General features: G+C 37.4%; 1 protein-coding gene across 2 annotated transcripts in view; it reads right to left on the bottom strand.

The window, feature by feature from the left end:
- Nucleotides 1-10,061: 10,061 nt before the first annotated feature.
- The window catches only part of LOC115223377 (puromycin-sensitive aminopeptidase), a 42,224-nt gene continuing 29,835 nt past the window's right edge, over nt 10,062-22,450 (bottom strand). Inside the window, exons 14-22 of one of the 2 annotated variants that reach the window (XR_005003589.1) lie at nt 22,132-22,266; nt 19,986-20,205; nt 19,160-19,302; nt 18,447-18,503; nt 15,503-15,610; nt 14,716-14,868; nt 14,362-14,409; nt 12,276-12,971; nt 10,062-12,218 (exon numbers count right to left, since the gene is read on the bottom strand). Coding sequence is in view for 1 of the 2 variants with exons in the window: in XM_029793884.2 (XP_029649744.1) it covers nt 12,831-12,971; nt 14,362-14,409; nt 14,716-14,868; nt 15,503-15,610; nt 18,447-18,503; nt 19,160-19,302; nt 19,986-20,205; nt 22,132-22,266 (1,005 nt within the window). In the remaining variant the exon portion in view is untranslated. Of the gene's footprint in view, nt 12,972-14,361; nt 14,410-14,715; nt 14,869-15,502; nt 15,611-18,446; nt 18,504-19,159; nt 19,303-19,985; nt 20,206-22,131; nt 22,267-22,450 lie in introns of both variants that reach the window. The other variant, XM_029793884.2, reaches the window with a different exon arrangement.

Here is a 22,450-nt window from a genome sequence, read left to right as displayed (position 1 = left end):
GCCCTGCTCGATCTGTAGAAAAGGTGTAGGTAGAGACTCTATAAGATGCACCAAGTGTAAGCTATGGACACATAAGAGATGCAGCAATGTCAAAGGAAGGCTAACTAGGAAGATGGTTTTTGTATGTGGCAGATGCTCAGGAACAATAAACACTGAAAATGCTCTGAGACCAACTTCCGTCACTTTCCAGGGAGAGAAAACTAGAAATAGTTGATAGTTTCCGTTACCTAGGGACCAAGTCAGCAGCGGGGGCGGGTGTGCTGAAAGTGTAACTGCTAGAGTAAGAATAGCTTGGGCAAAGTTCAGAGAGCTCTTACCTCTGCTGGTGACAAAAGGCCTCTCGCACAGAGTGAAAGGCAGGACTGTATGATGCGTGTGTATGAACAGCCATGCTACATGGCAGTGAAACATGGGCCGTGACTGCTGAGGATATGCGTAAGCTCGCTAGAAATGAAGCCAGTATGCTCCGATGGATGTGTGTAATGCGGTACTCACACTCGGCAGAGTGTAAGTACCTTGAGAGAAAAGCTGGACCTAAGAAGCATCAGTTGTGGTGTGCAAGAGAGACGTTTGCGCTGGTATGGTCATGTGGCGAGAATGGATGAAGATAGTTGTGTGAAAAAGTGCCACACCCTAGCGGTTGAGGGAACCTGTGGAAGAGGCAGACCCAGGAAAACCTGGGACGAGGTGGTGAAGCACGACCTTCGAACTTTAGGTCTCACTGAGGAAATGACTAGAGACCGAGACCTCTGGAAGTGTGCTGTGCACGAGAGAGACCCGGCAGGACAAGTGAGTCCATAACCCGTGGCCTTCTACATGGGATGGAGCCAGCCTACGTATGCATACCTTCCCTTCTTGGGACACAAAACTCTACTTGTGAAGACGTGTTGAGGCAAGTGAGGATCAGAATCGAAATCGATCAATGGAAATTGCGGATATGCTACCAGTGCCGGTGGCATGTCGAAACTCTGCTTGTGAAGACCCGTTGAGGCAAGTGAGGATCAGAATCGAAATCGATCAATGGAAATTGCAGATGTGTTACCAGTGCCGGTGGCATGTAAGAGAACTTTCCGTTTCGCGATTTGACTGCCAGATTTGACTGGGCCTGATGAAGCCTTCTGGCTTCACAGACCCCAGTAGAACCGTCCAACCCATGCTAGCATGGAAAACGGACGCTAAACGATGATGATGATGATGATATATATATGTATATCTATATACATATGTATTTCTATCTATCTATCTAGCTAGCTTACTAGCTATCTATCCATCTATCTGTCTGTCTGTCTCTCTCCCATGACCATGGGATTGCCCCTAGAAAGTTACCTTCTGAGACACAACCTTGGCAAGATTGTTTATAGAAGACCAGCAGTCACCCATGCATACCATGCCTCCCCTCTTCATGCCACTGATGTTATCCAAGGGAAAGGCAAAGGCCAATACAGCTTGAAACAAGTGATATCGCAATTCATTTCTACAGCAATATGAAATAAAGTACCTTGCTCAAGAACACAACTCACAGTCCGACCCAGGAATCAAACTCAGTACCTCATGATTGTAAGCTCAACGCTCTAACAACTGAGCCACGCACTTTCACACACACATTATATATATATATATTTTGTGAAATAGAAAGATGAATAATCTTGTTGCAGATTAATCAAAAGTTTAACCGATACCTTGGTAGCAAAAATCACAGCAGAAGACAGCACGGTTGGAGGTACAACCATATGGTGTTGCAACCGTGCGTTGGTGCGGATAATTGAATTTTAATATTATTAGTGAATTGAAGAAATGGAGTTGAACGATTTCTGTTCAATCTTCGTTCAACTCCATTTCTTCAATTCACTAATATATATATATATATATATATATATACACACACACATGTATTTACGCATACATACGAACACGCACACACAAACACAGAGGCCCCAGGTTGGGAGGGAACTCATGACCCTTCAGTTAACACAGAGATGTATTTTCATATATTCTTGATAGAAATGTTCCAGCCTCAATACGTTTTTTTTCTTCCCAGTACTAAGTTCAAATTCCACAGAGATCCGTCTTGTACTGGATCTATTTAAATGTGGGTTCTCATGGTTCAAATAGTGTATTAGAAAGTAGAAGACGAATATGAGAAGCTGTGATATTCATAATTTATTTTGCCGCTTAACAGCGGGAGGAATGGAAATGAAAAAGGAAAGCATTTTCGATACAAGGGAAGTAACACAGCGAGGGGAGATAACTACATGCGACAGACTTGAAAACTAAAAAAAGCATATATTCAGGGTGCGGTGAATAAAGTGTCATCTAAATTACGCAAAAGGGAAAATAGCACTGACATCTCATAATATCTTGAAATACTAAAGAGTAAATTCATTCAATTAAATCGCTATTGCATTCAACCACGGCCTTCAGATGACTTCGGAATCTGCTGCAGCTCTTCTTGGTGCCATAATCCTTGAGTTCAAATTCCGCCGAGGTCGGCTTTGCCTTTCATCCTTTCGGGGCCGATAAATTAAGTACCAGTTACGCACTGGGGTCGATATCTGTCCTTGTTTGTCCCCTCTGTGTTTAGCAAAGAAATAATAATCCTTGCCTTCAGTTCATCTTTGGTGTTACAAGGAGTTTTGTTGCTTTCTCGCTCAACTGCGCCCCTCACATAATAATCAAGAGGGTTGTAGTCCGGGGAGTTAGGTGGCCAGATGTTAGGGGTGATATGGTCGCCGAAATTGTCCGACAGCCATGACGGGATTCTCTTGTGTGTGTGTGTGCCATGGTGCAGTATCCTGTTGCCAGACATAGGGTGTTCCAGCAGCTACCCTCTTGACACAGAACAGTACTACCTTCTCCGGGCACTTGATGTAGGCTTCCATGCTGAGTCTGAGGCCGTGTGGTAAGATGAACGGAGACGTAAGGTCGCCATCACTCCAAACACCATGATGTTGACTGGATGCTTGATTTTTTATCACTTTTGATACTTGTTTTCCGAACACAGTAAGCCAACGGTTGTTCTGTGTGTTCATCGTCTGTTTGTATTGGAACTTCAGGCACGAATGCCAAGCATATTGCTTCCAAATTTCTAGCTGAGTGAATTGCGTCATGGTGCTGTTTTCTCACAGATGGTGCCCAACTGACCCTAGTATACTGTGTAGTCAACAAAATTAAAAATATAAAATGGCGATAATTTACCCATGTGTGAAGTTTGCTTCCCAACCACATGGTTCTGGGTTCAGTCCCACTGTGTGGAACCTTGGGCAAGTGTCTTCTACTATAGCCTTGGGCTGACCAAAGCCTTGTGAGTGGATTTGGTAGACAGAAACTGAAAGAAGCCTTTTGTGCATATGCGTGTGTGTGTCATTGTGTCTGTCCTCCATCACCTCTTCACAACTGGTGTTGGTGTGTTTATGTCCCTGTAACTTAGCAGTTCAGCAAGAGACATTTAGAATAAGTATGAAGCTTTAAAAAGAAAAAAAAAAGGAATACTGGGGCAGATTCATTTGATTAAAAATTCTTCATGGTGGTGCTACAGCATGGTCACAGTCTAATGACTGAAACAAGTAAAAGAGAGAAGATAGAATGTGTTCGAGATAAATTTGACTATTTCTGTCTTTCTTTTTTTCAGAAATAGTTTGATGTATTGGTAAACAGTGAATGGCATTGGAGAGCAAATGATTGAAGTTGTAGTTGAGAGAAAAAGTTTGCTGAGATGGAGGAGTGGAAGTCACAGGAATATCGGAAAAGAGTTACCTGTTTCATGATGATTCTTGCCAGGTGTCAAAATGCCGACATCACAACTGCTGTTCAATGCTCTATGAACATTGCAAAGGCTGTAAGACGTGACAGATGCAACAGAGACTACAAAGCCCTGGCCAGGACACTGCAGGCATTCTATGTCCGCATGCTGAATTTCATTCCCACATCCTAGAACAGAGCTTTAGTCTCATTTTAAATATTTAGCTGCTGGAAACTGTGGTGTGTTTCAGAGCTGCCTTTAGCTGATCTCAGAAGAGGGCCTCATCATCATCATCATCATCGTTTAACGTCCGTTCTCCATGCTAGCATGGGTTGGACGGTTCGACCGGGGATCTGGGAAGCCAGAAGGCTGCACCAGGCTGCAGTCTGATCTGGCAATGTTTCTACAGCTGGATGCCCTTCCTAACGCCAACCACTCCGTGAGTGTAGTGGGTGCTTTTTACGTGCCAGGCGAGGCTGGCAACGGCCACGGTCGGATTGGTGTATTTTATGTGCCACCGGCACGGAAGCCAGTCGAGGCGGCGCTGGCATTGGCCATGAGTCGGATAGTGCTTTTTACGTACCACCAGGCCAGGGATCCTGGCTGGTTCAATTCGATTTCGCTTTCGCTTGCCCCAACATGTCTTCGCAAGCCTCCTCTTTACTAAATAATGTAACAAGAGCCAATTTGTCGGCATAGTTTGTCTGTTCATTTTAATGGTGATTTTCAGTGTTGGAAAACATTGTGGATTCTTTTGTCATCACCCCTCACTGATTAACAAGGGAATTTTATTCCTAGAGGGGAATAAAAGCAGAGATGGTGGATTAACTGTTGACAAGAAATATTGCCTGTTACAGCTGAGAAACAAACAGTGATGCCATTGGAGGTTGTAAGCATTTGTGCACACACACACAATGGGCTTCTTTCAGTTTCTGTCAAATCCCCCTCATAAGAAATTGGTCAGCCTAGGTTTACAGTAGAAGAAACTTGACCAAGGTGCTATGCAGTGGGACTGAATCAGAAACCACAAGGCTCAGCATACCGGTGTACATTCTGTATAATCCCTGAGGAGAAACAGCCTCAGATCTTCATATCTTTCTTACAATACTAACATCTCTCATTGCTTTCACTTGTAACGGTTATCCATTCTCCGAGTGGCTGTGTGGTAAGTAGCTTGCTTCCCAACCACATGGTTCTGAATTCAGTCCCACTGTGTGGCACCTTGGTCAAGTGTCTTCTATTATAGCTTTGGGCTGACCAAAGCCTTGTGAGTGTATTTGGCAGACAGAAATGGAAAGAAGCCCATCACATATATATGTATATATATCGGCATTAGAATTTTTCTTTTGCCCTTATATTGTAAATTATTTATAAATTTAACCTTTTAAGGTATTTTTTGATATGCTAGCCATTGATGAAATTTTTTCCCCAAAAATTTTTTATCCTACATTAGTTATAAATTTGAATAGTGTTCACTTCCAGATTCTATCACTCTGTGAAAGTTTCTAGTTCGAATCACACGTCTCTCGAGACGTGCCAAAGATTTTCTATTTTGGATATATTTGGGGTACTTAGGTCTGCTCAGGACTTGGTGTTTGCTTTTTCCATGGGTATGAGTAAGTATTTCACTTATATCTCGCGTATTTGCCGCTGAAGAGGAGAAAATTCTTATGAATTAACTCTGAAATTGGTCCAATACGGTAATAAATTTTTTAGAAATTTCTATCGGTTTGTTTCAAGACGCATAAATTATAATGGTTAATTGACAATTTTTGTCTTTTTTTCGGCATTAGAATTTTTCTTTTGCCCTTATATTGTAAATTATATATATACACAGATATGTGTGTGTTTGCCCCCTCCCCCCATCGCTCAACAAATGATGTTGGTGTGTTTACATCCCCGTAATTTAGCAGTTCGATAGAGACCAATAGAAAAAGTACTAGGCTTACAAATAGTAAGTCCTGGGGTTGATTTGCTCGATTAAAGGCGGTGCTCCAGCCAAATGACTGAAAGAAGTAAAAGAATGAGCCCCATAGATTATTCTGTCAAATGTGTGGCTTATTCCTTTACATTCTCATGAATCATGCATTATTTTGTAACTTGGAGGTAATTCGGCCAGTTTGAAAGTAAAACAGGTAGAATCCGTCCAGTTTAAATGCCAAAGGGTTAAGCAGATATTGTGAGAGATGTTAATCAATCTTAAGCTCAATCATTAGTCTAAATATTTGACAAATTAGTCAAAGGAGTTGGGGTTAACGACCCTAACCTCTGTCAACTGGCAATACTAGTGCAGTTGATGTTATTCAGCTGAAATATCTGTAGAAATTAGCAGTTCAGATCTAAGTATTTAGTAGTAGGTGGAGAAGATATTCATGTAGTGGCTGTGTGGTAAGTAGCTTGTTTACCAACCACATGGTTCCAGGTTCAGTCCCACTGCGTGGCACCTTGGGCAAGTGTCTTCTACTATACCCTCGGGCCGACCAAAGCCTTGCGAATGGATTTGGTAGACGGAAACTGAAAGAAGCCGGTCGTATACATGTATATATATATATATATATATATATATATATATATATGCGTGTGTTTGTGTCCCCGTTACTTAGCGGTTCGGCAAAAGAGACCGATAGAATAAGTGCTGGGCTTACAAAAGAATAAGACCCAGGGTCGAGTTGCTCGATTAAAAAGGCGGTGCTCCAGCATGGCCGCAGTCAAATGACTGAAACAAGTAAAAGAGAGTAAAGAGTACTAAGATCAGAAGTCATTGTAGTAATAGTAGTAGTAGTGGTATGTTTGTCTGGTGCCAGTGAAACATCAATACTATACTTTCTGAATAAACATTCAAACATAATCACTACCTTTGCAAATTCTACTGCATTTCACATAGAATTTTTGGCCAGAAAAATTCGACTTGTATGCTGGCAAAAAAAAAAAAAAAAAAAAGAAGTTTTCTAACAGGCCCAGCGACTATAGAAGCTTTCTTCATTGGCTCTTACATAATTACAGTATTTTCCAGCAGACAAGCTAATGTAGCACATAATTGTAAACATTCTATCTTTCACATGGAATCTTTCGTCCTCCAAAGATGTATAAGTTGACCTAAATTGTTTCAGCTGTAAATTTTCGTCTTGTATGCTGGAAAATACAGTTATCAGGTTGAATGTCCTTCTTTTCAACAGGATTCTGGAAACCAATACTGTCTGGCATTTAGAGTGAAAGCAAACAGTTTATTTAGCTGGGTGGCACTAATTTCCATGGTGTGGGTGTGTCCAGTCAATAATATTGATTGCAGCACTTGTTCTTTAGTAATTCCTGAAGGAGGAATGGTAAAGTTGATTGGAATCTTGTAAATACAAAGCATTTTGTCTACCATATCTCCAGCATACAAGTCATCGCAGTTCACTGTGTAAACAGTCAAATACCATCACTCTCTTTGCAAATCCTGTGGCATTTCATGTGGAATTTTTGGCCCTCCAAAGTCATCTTGGTGAAGGAGTTAATCTACCATTCTTGGCTGTAAATATTAGTCTAATGAACCAAACTTCTATACTGGAAACTACAAAACTGATTTACAAGCTATCATTGGCAGTTCTTTTCAGAATAAAAATAATTTCCAGACACAAATAATGAAATCAATCCTGGTTGGCATATGTAGTGCATTTTAACTGACCCCTAAAGGGCTAAAAGACAAGGTTAATTTGAACTCAGAATGTTAACATACATAGCTAAACTGCAAAGCATTAATGTCCATGCTTTCTGCCAAAATGAATTTGACAAAGGTACAAAGCAACAATTTTTTGATGAGGAACAACTCACCTTGTACGTATTTGTGGCATTAGGAAGGGCATCCAGCCATAGAAATCACGCCAAAACAGACAAGTGGAGTCTGGACAGCTCCCCAGGTGGCCAACTCATGCTAACATGGAAAACAGACAATAACGATAATGATGCTAACCAGGGCAGGTTTTGAGTCAAGTGAATGTAAACACCACAAGGTATCTTTTTATAAATTGTGCCATAGTAATCATTTATTTTTGAAGGATTTTAAGAATCATATACACTATCAAATATCAACTTCATTAATTATATATATATAAAATAATTTAATGTCCGTTTTGACAAGATTGATGGGTCCAAGGACTTGTTTCTAACACCAACCCCATTAGTCTATATTAGATGCCCTTTGTGTGCTACCACAGAGCTTGTAAGACTATAAAAACCCAAGTGATGTGAGGCTGGTTTTATGCCAGGGTCCCAAGGGACAAAGTATTACAGTATGAGAGAAGTGGTGGTGGTGGGACAAGAGTAGGCTCTAGTCTGTGAGTGTGTGTGTGTGTAAAATGTTTAAAACCTACACTATGTATGAATGAAGAGATCTGTTGGCATCTTCTGTCAATGAATTGTCAACCCTGGGAGAAAAGAAATAAGAAAACAATCTTCTTATTTGAAAAACTAATATGGGTTGGCAATAGACAGAGCCACTGGCTGCAAATACCTGGCTCACTGAGACACCCCTTTGGTGAGCATGGAAAAACAAATGCTAAATGAATGAAATATATATATGTGGGTATATAACAAAAAAAAAAAAAGCAACAAGAAATATGCTGAAGTGGTTTTAATTTTAATGTTGTATGTATTTATTTGAAAATTTGTGTTTTAAAATATAATCAGCAACAAGTTGTCACAGAAATAATAGAATTTTCAAGAAATAGAAATCTGAAGTTGAAGATCAATGGAATGGTTTAGCTTTGGTTATTTCAGGAAAAACAATTTATAGTCAAGATATACAGGTGCATGTGTGTGTATGTATTTCATATATGTATTTATATATACATATATATATATATACACATATATATATATATACACACATACATGTATATACATATACACATACATGTATATACATATATATATATACACATACATGTATATACATATATATATACACATACATGTATATACATATATATATATACACATACATGTATATACATATATATATATACACATACATGTATATACATATATATATATATACACATACATGTATATACATATATATATATATACACATACATGTATATACATATATATATATATACACATACATGTATATACATATATATATATATACACATACATGTATATACATATATATATTATACACATACATGTATACATACATATATATATATATACATACATGTATATACATAATATATATATATAACACATACATGTAATACATATATATATAGATACACATACATGTATATACATATATATATATACAACATACATGTATATCATATATATATATATACACACATACATGTATACATATATATATATCTACACATACATGTATATATATATATATATATATATACACATACATGTATATATATATATTACATATATTATATATATATATATATAACACATACATATATATATATATTATACATATATATATATATACACATACATGTATATATATATATATATATATATATATAGACACATACATGTATAGATACACATACATGTATATATATATATATACTATATATATATATATACACATACATATATATATATTATATACATATATATATATATATATAGATATATACACATACTGTATATATATATATATATATAATATATATATATATATCACATACATGTATATATTATATACATACATATATATATATATATCTATATATATATAACACATACATGTATATATAATATAATATATATATATACACATACATGTATATATATATATATATATATAATATATATATCACATACATGTATTATATATATATATATATACACATACATGTATACATATATATATATATATATATACACATACATGTATATATATATATATATATATACACATACTGTATATATATATATATATATATATATATATACACATACATGTATACATATATATATAATATATACACATACATGTATATATATATATATATATACACATACATGTATATATATATATATATATATATATGTATACATGTATATATATCTACACATATACATACACACACAATTTCAAAAAGTAAAAGAATGTAAACATACATTTAAGTATCAATCCACCAAGATTTAGTTGATGTATATCAGTTTAATAATATATGTGATACTATAAAGTCTACATTTTCTCAGAAATATATAGAACTGGAAAAAAACAAAAAACAAACAAACAAAAAAAAACTGAAAAAAGAAAATTAAAACGACAATACACAAAAGTAAAATATAAAAAAAGAAACTCAACAAACAATTCTATCCTAAATACATCTTGATATCCCTGTTTTATTATCAAATTTCATTTCTTTCTTTAATTTCAAAACTTCAAATTAAAAAAAAATATATATATATATTTGATAAATCATAAAAAAATAATGATTTTTTATTTGAACAGGCAGAAGATTAAATTTTTTATAAAGAAAAGTATTATTGTTGTGTGCAGCTGGGTAATAATATAATAATAATAAAAACGATAATAATTTGTATTTTACTGCTGCCCCATAATCTATCTCAAGCACTGAAGGTGGAAACAGAGTTAAGTTTGCACATTTATACCTGTGAGTTTTAAATACAAACAAAGCTCTGAACTGTCTACAGCACAACCACATCCCAGGTGATTTTCAAAGAATAATAATAATAATAATAATAATAATCATCATCATAAGCAAGATAAAGTCCTTTATAAAACAAGAACAAAAATAAAAATCTTTAGTAGTGACGGGTTTATTGTTAAAAGATAAGGCAACATTACAAGCCAGTCAAACAAGAGAACATTTTTTTAGAGAGAGAGAGAAAGAGGTTACAAGAGAATTTATTGCTAGAGAGAGAGAGAGAGAGAGAGGCATTACAGGTGATTTTATTGCTAAAGAGAGATGTTACAAGTGATTTGATTGAAAAAGGTGAGATTACAGGTGATTGTATTGAGAAAGGTTAAAGGTGAATTAATTGCTGAAGTAAGTTGGCAAACTATTTTGTATTTCTATTTTCAACACATTTTAATGTGTATATATTTGCAATCATCTTCATGCATTTTACTTCTCCACCGCAAGCGAGTTAAGACTGATCCTACCTGATAATCTAAACTTAAAAACCCTGGTTATTTCCCTGAATAGAAAGGCGTAAAGGATGTAATTTACGATGCAGCAATGCTAATGATAATAATGATGATGATTTAAGGATTTCAGCATCATAAGGCCAGCAATTCTGAAGGGAGAGTGAAGTTAGTCGTTGACTGGTATTATATTTTATCAACCTTGGAGTGGATGGAAGGTAAAGTAGACCTCAGCAGGATTTGAACTGCAAATGTAAAGAATGGGAACAAACAAATAATTTTCTCTATTACTTGGACAATATTGTCAGCTTGCCCCTCTCTGAGAGGATTCTTCATAGGACATTGAACTTAAATGGAATCCATTTATTGACCCTATAAAGATGGAAGGTGAAATTCAGAGTCATTTGCAGAGGAACGAAACTTAATACTTCCAGGTGCTATCAATTTCATTGTTTTCCAGATAATGGGAATAATTATCTCAAATGCAGACACAACACCTGAGTCGATCACACTCAGTCTGTGAAAATGAAAGACACAAGTCTACCTCGGCAAAATCTGACTTTAGAATGTAAAAAGGACAAAAGCAAACACTGCAAGGAATTTTAAGGGTATTGCAAAAGGGGTAGAGCTGTTACCTTTACAAGGATGGTAGGACAACTATTTAGGAGAAGATATGCAAAAAAATACCATGATGGTATACAATGTGTCTTTCTCTTTTTTGCAGGTTTAACGCATGATGGCAGCTCCTACAATGGATTTTGATAAGATTCAAGTAGGGGGCGTCATGAAGTTCCCCTTTTTGCAAGGAAAAGGAGCAGCAGAAATCCATGGCAAGAGGAAGGAAGTCTTGAAGGAGTGCTGCCCATCTTACTCCATGGTGAAAATATGGGTGTTGAGGTTTTGGACTGGTCATTTCGAGGTCACAGATGAACCCCGGTCAGGACGGCCAACTTCCACAACCACAAAGCACGATTTCAGGTTAGTTGTACATGAGAGAAAAATAAATGGTGGATGAGGTGACCGTTTGAAGCAAATTGTAGGGAAACGGTGTAGCACCAAGAAGAGTTAGAAGTTGTGAAAAATGTGTGGATATTTGATGGTGCTGAGATGTAGCAGATATTTGGGAAGTCACTTTGAAGACAATCCAATTTAGCTGGAAGAAAAAAAAAAAAAGAAATCATTGGATTGATGCTCAGTAACATTAGCCTGACTTAATGACCCAAAATATCTGAAGCCTGTATCTGCTGTCTAACTGGGAGGTTAGAGTAAATAAGGGCCAAAAGGATGGGGAAAGCAAAAGTAAAAAGCTGACTGTGCATTGACAGTTTATTTCATTGAACAATATATACTAAATAATAACTGTATGTGTTGAAAATATACAATAGTGAACCAGACATAAGAATGCAGAATCCAAACGTATATGGGGATAGGTTCTGGTCTTATTCTGATCTCATCAGTAAAGCACAGCCAGCTGAAGATGTTATGTAAGATTCCCTCAGTAAATATACATAAAAGATTATATTTGTTGGTAGAAGAAAATGGAATATTTTCAAGATTAAAATATTGAAATTATTCGAAAGGAAATAGTTAATGACTAATATATTCTATTGCAACATATCGAATCCTAGTTAATTTTTCATTTTAATGTCACATGCATTATTAGATATTAAAAAACTATCTTGTCTATTGTTTTCCATGCATAAATTTTCAACTGTAGTGAAGAGAGAGAGAGAAAAAAGAAGACAAATTTCATCATCTGAAAGATGAGAAAATCAGATTGTAGGGAACTGGAAATGTTATGGACTAATGTATTTGAATGACTGCTTGAAGTGAATACACTTTCTCTCCCGTTACAGAAGGTAAAAAAATAGAAACAGGAAAAAGAAAAGGTAAAAACAAAATAAACAAGAAGGAAAACTGTATATATACGTGTGTATATTATGTATGTATGTGTGTGTGTGTGTGTTGTCCTTAATCTTCCTTGATGTCATCTAAAAATTTACCAACTTCATCTGACTCATTAGCTAACCACCAGGCATTCAGTCTGATATTTTCACAGGACTGCTGAATGTTACGGGTTGCAGAAGCAGCTGGGTGGGCTGCAAAGAATTCCTGGAATGGAGGAAGAAAATGAATAAATAAATAAATGAATGAATGAACATCAAACACTGAGACATACACACGAATTAGCAAACTGGCCAACAAATACACTACCTGTCCTTATCCATAAAGGGGTTCATGAGTAAAGAGCCCTTTGCTCACAAATGATCATGGGATTGCACCTAGATTGTACATGAATTATCTGATTTTTTAATTTTTTATTTAACCCTTTCGTTACTGTATTTATTTTGAGATGCTCTGTGTTTCTTTCAATTACTTTAAATACAACAAAGAATTTAGTAAAATAACTTAGTTATCATTAATCTAGTGTTAGGAACATAAATTGAGACTAAGGTTTGGTGGAAGATTTTAATTCAGAACTTATGAAAACATGACATTTGTACTCAGAGCTAGGGCCGGTTTCAGCCGGGTTGGTAACGAAAGGGTTAATAAAGCCATAGAAAGACTTGCTTATTTGTGGAAGCACAACAGCATTTGGATGAAGATGCTGTGAGTTTCAAATCAGGTGGGGTGGCACAAAGGGATCTGGAACTAAGAAAGGAAGTTAATCACAGTACTTGCTGTGGTAAGAACAGTAATAAAGAATAAGACTGGCGCCATCACATCGATGTAACAAAAGTTCTGATTTCTATGAGGAGTTCTGTTCTATCAACTGAACAGCCTTTTCATTGGGTTATAACGGAAATAGCTGAATGCTCCACAGTATCATTAACCTAATCCTTAGAGGGAATCAGCACAATACAGGGTGCAACAAAGCTGGATATTTCCAAGTTTAATCCACCCGAGATTTTCTATGCAGAGGCTTTCAGACCAACTCCACTCGTTATATACCAGAGTAAAAGACATTTTCTTTAACAAACCATGTAGGATGGCACCAGAGACCTCATAATTACAAGACAAACTTACTGCCCTGCTGGTACACACACACACACAATATAATGGCCACGCAGTAGGGATATTAGTGGTTTGGAGAACTAAAACTATCAACGATAAAGGTGACATTGTCACTGTCATTCAAGCAATGGCATTCATTTTTCAACATTCTGTGAAAAACATGCCTGGCCATGGGGGAATATTACCTTATTTGGAAATTGGCGAGGGCTGGCAATGGGAAGGGCAGCTGGTTGTCGAATATCTGCCTTAATGAACTCTATCTGCCCATACAAGCATGGCAAAGTGGACATTGATTTCTACAAATATGGCATCCAGTCGTAGAAATCAGATTGAAACCTGGTGTAGTTCCCCAGACTGTCCAACCCATGCCAGCATGGAAAACGGACGTTAAATTTTCCCAAACAAGTGTACTTAGTGGAAAGGGACAATGAAGAAGGAGCAATTAAGCCAAATGACAACTATCAGAGTAACACACTGATTGACTTACCTCAACTTCATTTGCTCGATTTTCAGATGCAAAATTCTCAGTAGTGAACTGAAAGAGAGAGAAAAAAAAAACACGTCTGTAATGTACCTTATAGTAGTGATTTACTTTGCCTCTACTTTCGCTACAATTGTCTCTGAATCCACAGCAACATCATAGTACTTTATTCATCTGGTCATTCCAATGACGTCTCACTCCCTAAAAACACCTTGCCTGCACCACACCCCCATAACTGTACCCCTTGGCAGCTCTTTGGCTTTAACCCTAATAAATTAGGGTTCAGTTTAAACCTCAAACTTTTTTGTTCACACCAACAACTAAAGTTTTTGAAAATAGTCAAACAAGTGACAAGCTTACCTTAACGAGTCTGGCAATCAGTGCCCCACCTTGGTATCTCTCGCAGAAAAACTGCCAGTGATCTCTCACAAATTGCCATGCCATTTCTCTCCCTAACACAGTGCCTGTTACACCAGCAATCACAAAAACTGTGTCTTGGCTACGAACTCTATCCTGAATAGAAGAGAAAAAAAACATTTATAAAAATCAGATAAAGTTTGAAGAACTAAATAAAAGAATTAACCCTTTAACCCTTTCATTACTGTATTTATTTTGAGATGCTCTGTGTTTCTTTCAATTACTTCAAATATAACAAAGAAGTTAGTAAAATAACTTAGTTATCATTAAGCTAGTGTTAGGAATATAAATTGTGACTAAGGTTTGGTGGAAGATATTAATTCAAAACTTATGAAAACAAGACATTTGTACTCAGAGCCAGAGCTGGTTTCAGCCAGGTTGGTAACGAAAGGGTTAAGCATTCGGATTAATCTGTCAAAAGTAATGCTCATTTTGTCACTTTGTTTTAAATTAATCATTAATCTCATAACTTTGAGATGTGTGAGAGGCCAGACCTGCTAAAAAGTTAAACACTTGACATTGTACATTTAATGTTTAAGTGGACCGATTTGAAAGATAAGACTCATGTCCAGTTTATAGCATCTCATCAGCAAACCTGTCTTGGAAATATGCTGGCCACAAACAGTTGCAATCAGGTCATTTTCAAATGGTTAACATCCAACAGTCCAGAAATAAGACATTTAAAAATTATCAAAAGACAAAGACAAAAGAAGAGAAAAAGTTTACTTACAGAAATGGCAAATTCCAGGACTCGAGTGATAAGCTTACTCTCACTAACTGCACCAATTGTTCGGCTGATTCGAACCATTTCTTCCTGCATCTGGGCTTTCTCGTACAACTGAAGAGATTAATTAAATTACCATCATACTTACTGCATCATCACCAACATTCTACTCTCTCTACAAATGATAATAGTACTCTAAGTCCACCTTGGATACCACCACCACCAAAATCTACACACATACAGATGAACCAATGAATCTTTATGGGGTTGTTTAACCCTTTAGTATTTAAACCGGCCATATCCGGCCAAAATATTTCATCTGTTTTATGTTCAAACTGACCAGATCCAGGCTCACACCTACCCTACAATGTTATTTTACATTAGGTAATTACACCATCAAGATCTTGAAGATATGAGATAATGCATGATTAATTGAAATCAATGTGAATCAATAAGTATTATGTTTGATAGAATAATCTGAACACTAAAAGGTTAAGACTTTAGCATTCACATTATCCTATCAAAAAGTAATGCTTGTTTATTCATTGTTTTGAAACAATCATGCATTGTCTTGTAGCTATGAGATGTTGATGAGTTAACTTAATTTTTAGAAGGATACTGTAGGGATGGTAGGAGAGGCCAGATATAGCCAGTTTGAACATAAAAGAGATGGACTGTTTTGGCTAGACCATGGCCTACTGAAATGTGAAGTAAGGTGTACTGTATAATAAACAATACAAATTTTAGTCATTGCTGTGGCGTAATCTGACAGATGCAAACATCTTTTCAGTTTCCCCTCTGAATAGACACAAAGGGATTAGACTTCACCCATTTTGATTTTAATTGGACTCCCACCAGAAACCACATATCAACCTCATCTGCTGAGAGAGAGAGAGAGAAATAATCTATGCTAACATTATCTACATAATGATTAACTGCTTCATTGTTCTCGGTTCAAATCCTACCAAAGGTTAGCATCTGTATGACTCTTCTACAAGGCCATAAAACAAGTTAAACCAATCACACCCATTCTTTTTACAGAAGGGTGGGCTAAGGGTTAGGCTATATTTATCTATCTATATATTAGTCTCACTCATGCCAGCATGGGTTGGACGGTTCAACTGGGGTCTGGGAAGCCAGAAGGCTGCACCAGGCCCAGTTTGATCTGGCAATGAGTGTAGTGGGTGCTTTTTACGTCCCACCGGCACGGGGGCCAGGCGAGGCTGGCAACGGCCACGAACGGATGGTGCTTTTTACGTGCCACCGGCACGAGGCCAGTCGGGGCGGCGCTGGCAATGATGATATATCCTATTATGAATTTGAGTGAGGTTTCTCGGTCTGTTACGTTTTTAAGTTCATTAATTCCTCCTAGACTGTTGGTGCAAGGACAACGAAACTCAAACCAGCAACTCCCCTAATCCTAGGGAATGTCCTAAGGGGGTCTAATTTTTTTAAGGGCTCCTATTTTAACTACATTTACCTTGTTCCTACGCTAATTGATTAAACTATGATCAGTATCAGTCCTTAGCACATTTTCAGAAATAAGTTTGGGCATTCTAAATACCTTCATGTACATTCAAATCAAGATAAAGAGTTTTAACAGGTACGTTTCAGGTGTGGTAGTGTGGATATTTATATTTTGTAGTTTATGAAACTTATTTCTAGGTGGAAAACTAATCTTCCTGTTTTGGTTACATATTGGTGCTTGGGCCTTCAGCCCCAGAGTTCTAGAGTTTTTTTTTCTACCTGAATACCCTACAAAATTCCCGAAATCCCTCCTCAGGAGCTAGCCTGAATGCAACCTGAAGGGCAGCTTCAAGGCTAGAAACTTAGCTGTAAGTCAAACTAGAAACTAGCTGAATGTCTATTGGCAAAGCTGGCAGAAAGCGGTCCAAGGGTGGATACACTGACACACTGTTACAGAGACGGAAAACATGTTACATGTTGAATGAACAACAAGTTAATGGGAGATGGGGTTTAGGTATGGGTGAGAGTGAAGTATAAATATTGAGTGTGTGGGTATATGTTGGGTAGGGAGTTCAGAATGAGCTATCGGATAATTAACACCAGGAGACATATAGAATGAATGGGTCTGAAACCATTACATTACACAAGGGTATAGGGCTGCAGGCCTCAAGGGTGCCTTCTGCAGGAGCGAACCCGAATGCTGCCCTTAGGGCAGCTTCAAGGCTAGTATATATATATATATCTCATCATCATCGTTTAACGTCTGCTTTCCAAGCTAGGATGGGTTGGACGGTTCAACTGGGGTCTGGCAGTGTTTCTACAGCTGAATGCCCTTCCTAACGCCAACCACTCCGAGAGTGTAGTGGGTGATTTTATGTGCCACCGACACAGGTGCCAGACGAGGCTGGCAGACGACCACGCTCGGATGGTGTTTTTATGTGCCACCGACACAGGTTCCAGACGAGGCTGGCATACAGCCACGCTCGGATGGTGTTTTTTTTTTGTGCCACCGACACAGGTGCCAGACCGCCACGCTCGGATGGTGTCTTTTTTTTTTATGTGCCACCGACACAGGTGCCAGCCTCGTCTGGCAGACGGCCATGCCTGGATGGTGTTTGTTACGTGCCCTCAGCACGGAGGCCAGTCGATGTGGTACTGGCTACGGTCACGTTCGGATGGTTTTCTTATGTGCCACCGGCACTGGTACCACAAGGATACAAATTCCATTGATGTTCATCTATTTTGATTTGGTTTGATTTGATTTGATTTGATTCGATTTTGATTTATAAAAAGAGAGAGAGATGTCACAAGATTTTTTTTAATAAACTTTTGTGAATGAGAAAGTGAAATAATTCTTTTTAGAAACTGGATCTTGAAGAACAGAAAGCTACAAATAAGCTGAGCTTTGAGATCAATTTCCTAGAAATGTGTGTGTGTGTGTATGTAATTAAAGAAACGTGTCTCTCTAGTGATTTCTACTTACCTCCAACATAGATGTCAATACTTCTTCATCTCCATGACAGACAACTGTCAGGTAAACCTGTTAAAACAGTTAAAACAAATACATTATTAAAGTAATTACTATTTGATGATTGTCAAATATTTGACTAACAAGAACAGAGTGCATTACTTTTTCAATAGGATACACGTCCAACAAACTACAACATAAACATCATAATGGGACACCTGGCCTACAGGTGAGCTGTTTCTTCAAATACTATGCAGGTCGTCTAAATTAGAAAACTGCCTAACAAATACACTACCTGTCCTTATCCATATGGAAAGTAAAGGGTTAAGACCATCTTCAGTTACAAATGACCATGGGATTGTACCTAGAAAGTTCCCCTCCAAGGCAGACGATTTGTTTGTTTTTTTCTTTCTTGGAGTTTTAGTTTTTACAGCAGCAGAATGTCCTTGCAACAACTTTGGTTATGGAGTAGGATGAGGAATCTGTCTCCTTATGTAAACCACATCAAAAGGTACAAAGTGATGTGAGCAAAACAACGGCCGGCTGGAGTGAGATATGAACCTGGAATCACTGAGACTTAAAACCCAAAGCAGAAATTCATTATGATAATTAGTAATAATGAGAAAGAAGGAAAGTTTTCTTTTCTTTCTTGCTTTTTTTTTTTTTTTTTTTTTTTTAAATATCTGAAGGCATTCAGAATAAAGAAAAGCTTGTTCTGCATGACTTACAGGAGATTTCAGATCAGCAGGAAGGATCTTCTCCCCAGACACATGATCCTGGAACCTTTTACGGGATTCTTCCAAGACAGCTGCATCACCATAACGACCCATACGGCAGAGCACCAAGTCCCTTAATAATGTTGTTAAGTGATCTGGAAGAAAGAACAAGGTTTTCTAACTTTGAAACAAAACCATCAACAGAAGGATAACAGGTGTTGACTGCTGGAAGGAAGAACAGCAAAGTCTACAGAGGCAGAATTTGAACTGAAAACAAAATATTGGTTTCACATTTTGGTACTAGGCCAGCAATTCTGGGGGAGGGAGTAAGTCGATTATATTGACCCCGAAAGCATGAAAGACAAGAGTTGATCTTGGTGGAATTTGAATTCAGAATCAAAGAATGGACAAAATGCTGCTATTGTCTGTGTTCCATGCTAGCATGAGTGGGGCAGTACCACAAGAGCTGGCCAGGCTGAAGCCTGCACCAGACTTCTGTGACTGTTTTAGCAGGACTTTTACAGCTGGATGCCCTTCCAAACACCAACCACTCAGCAGAGTGGACTTTGTGCTTTTTACATGACACTAGCACAGGCGGGGTCAGTTTTGGTAAGGTTTTTACAGCTGGATGCCACTCCTCACACCAATCACTTTACAGTGTGGACTGGGTGCTTTTATTTGTTGATATTAAAATTTCCATAACAGTTTGAGGACCTTCTGAACCAGTGAAACCTGTAATCAAAGAACAACTGAAAGATAATCCCCATCTTTGTTAGGTTAGGCACAATAGTTTATCAATAAGAAGAAGTATCTTTAATATTTTAGAATTATTACTAACTCTCTTCTTTTGTAGCTTCCCAGCCAACCTTTGCAGCTATCTTCCTGAACAAGTTACGAACAAACACTTTGTACTGGTCATAGTACTTGGTGTACTGGAGCAGGAGAGCAATATTTGTTAGGTTCTGTGCCAAGTCATTCCAAACTGTGTAGTTGTCTTCGTTTTTGTATGATTGGACAAATTTCAGCACTTCAACGGTTGACACCATACCAGCACGAGCCTGTATAATAGAACGAAAGGAACAATTTATTTTTCAACAGAAATATGGCTGATGTGTAAAATAGAAATGTGAGAGAACTGTGTGCAAAGGCAATTGTAATCGACTGAATCACAGCTGACATCCACAATAAACTAAAGTGGAATAATGTGGAAAGAAAATAGAAAATAGAACAAAAAACCTCAAGTTCCTCCCAGCTTAGTGATTAGGGTGTTGGGTCCACAACTATAAAGTAGTAGGTTCTCATCCTGGACAGGGCAGTGTATTGTGTTCTTAAGCAAGATACTTCATGTTGTTCCATTCTATTCTGCTGAGATGAGCACCAAGTAATGGTGCATCCCCCTCTCTACCCAATCGTCACATTCTAGATGTCCCTCAGGGTAAAAGATTGGGAGGGCTAGGAGGATGTCTATGTCTGCTTTCATACAATTAATGAAAACATGGTCCATGTTCTCAAGACAAGTTTATCAGTGATGGCCATGTGGTTTGGTTATGTATAAAGGATTGTATCTGATTTGTACCAAACACACTAACATAATCCTTTCCTGTACTTTCACCGATCACTCTCCCCAGACTTGTGACTGACATCCACTGCCCTCTCTCCTCACCCTGACCATGCTGTAGCTACCATCATCTTATTCTCTTCCTCAACTCATCCTATTTTATTCTTTTTCTCTCTCCCTCTTATTACCCCTGTTTATCATGTTTTGATGAATGAAGGTACCATAAGGTAGTGATGATGCCTTTGCCCCTTACAAAAACAACCTTGCTAGCACTGGTGCCCTGATATAATGCACCCAGTGAACTCTACAAAGTGGTTGCTGGATGAGCAGAGTCGCATGGTCGAGAGGATCATTTGGTCTTGTTAAGGACATGACCAGCTCTCTAGTGTTCAAGTGATGATAAAATGCACCCAGCAAACTCTGGAGTGCTTGGTGTTTGGAAGGGCATCTGGCTTGGGAAATTAAACTAAAAACAATATGCATGAGTGAAACATGGTCCTACAACCCATCTAGGGTGACAGGAACTACCCAGATACGAACCAGCTTGGATTGCAACAACCAGTTCAACTCATGCAAATGTGAAAAGCAGATGTAACATCATGAGAGTCTTCCACTCATCTTCCTACTTGTTTACTGCAGCAAACATTCCAAAGTTATCAATTCTCTGTCAGATGAATTAATGGAGAATAAAGAGTTCTATCTACAAAAAACGAACTGGTTGAGGTAAATCTGAAGAGATTGTGCCACGTTGTCCCCAACTTCTACAGAATGACGAATCAGATCTCTTCTGAAACAATTATGTTTATGTCTACAAGACATAAGCAGTGAATATTTCCAAATTTATAATACTGTAAATCTTCGAGTATAGTCCACCCTTGAGTATAATACGCAGGGGATTTTTAGGGGGCTTGTACCACTGAAAAACCTAAACCTTGTGTATAATATGCACTCCTTCTCTAACGCGAGTCGTGCGTAATTAAGCCAGCAGCACCTAGTCGAATAAACACTTCCGCGCATGTGTAATACAATAATGGTGATGTTCTTAACTGTTATATGGGAATGTAAATATGTTTGCAAATTGTTTTTTTATTTCAATAAATGTTGCTTACTGTAAGTTATGGATGATTCTTTTATGACTTTATTGCTTTCAGGCTTAGCTTAAGGTATTTTTCGAGCCCGACATTACAAAATGCGTCTGAATAAATATTGCCGGACGGCAAATAGAGAGTCAGCCATTGCTTAGAAGACATTTTTCAATTTTAACCTTGTATATAGTATGCACTAGGGATTTTGACCTTTAAATTTTGGGAAAAAAAATGCAGATTATACTCGAGGATTTATGGTATTTTTATTCCTACATTTGTGGCATTAGTCTAATTCTATCTTGTCAGTAGAGAAGGCCCAATTAGAATTTAAGTAAACTTACCAAAGCAAACATATCACTCTGTAATGCCAGTCTATTGGTAGGGAGAATGGTTTTGTTGACAATTCCCTTCAATAGAGATTGTAACATGTCACTGCTGTATTGCACTCGATACACACCAACTGAGTTACAGTTTAACTGAAATGAAAATATAGATTTCTTGAAATAAATCTCAGAATGTTAGCAGAAATAAAATTTATCAAAAAACAGAAACAACAGGATAAAGTGAGAAAGTGTTTGTGTAATGTTAAACAAAAGGTTAAATGAAATTTTTCCCTACCAATATCTCTATAGCAAGTTGCTTCACTTTGTACCAGGCTAG

Source organism: Octopus sinensis, linkage group LG23 (assembly GCF_006345805.1).
Source record: "Octopus sinensis linkage group LG23, ASM634580v1, whole genome shotgun sequence".
NCBI lineage: Eukaryota > Metazoa > Mollusca > Cephalopoda > Octopoda > Octopodidae > Octopus > Octopus sinensis.
Note: the sequence above shows the minus strand (reverse complement) of the source record. Positions and strands in the feature narration are given on the sequence as shown.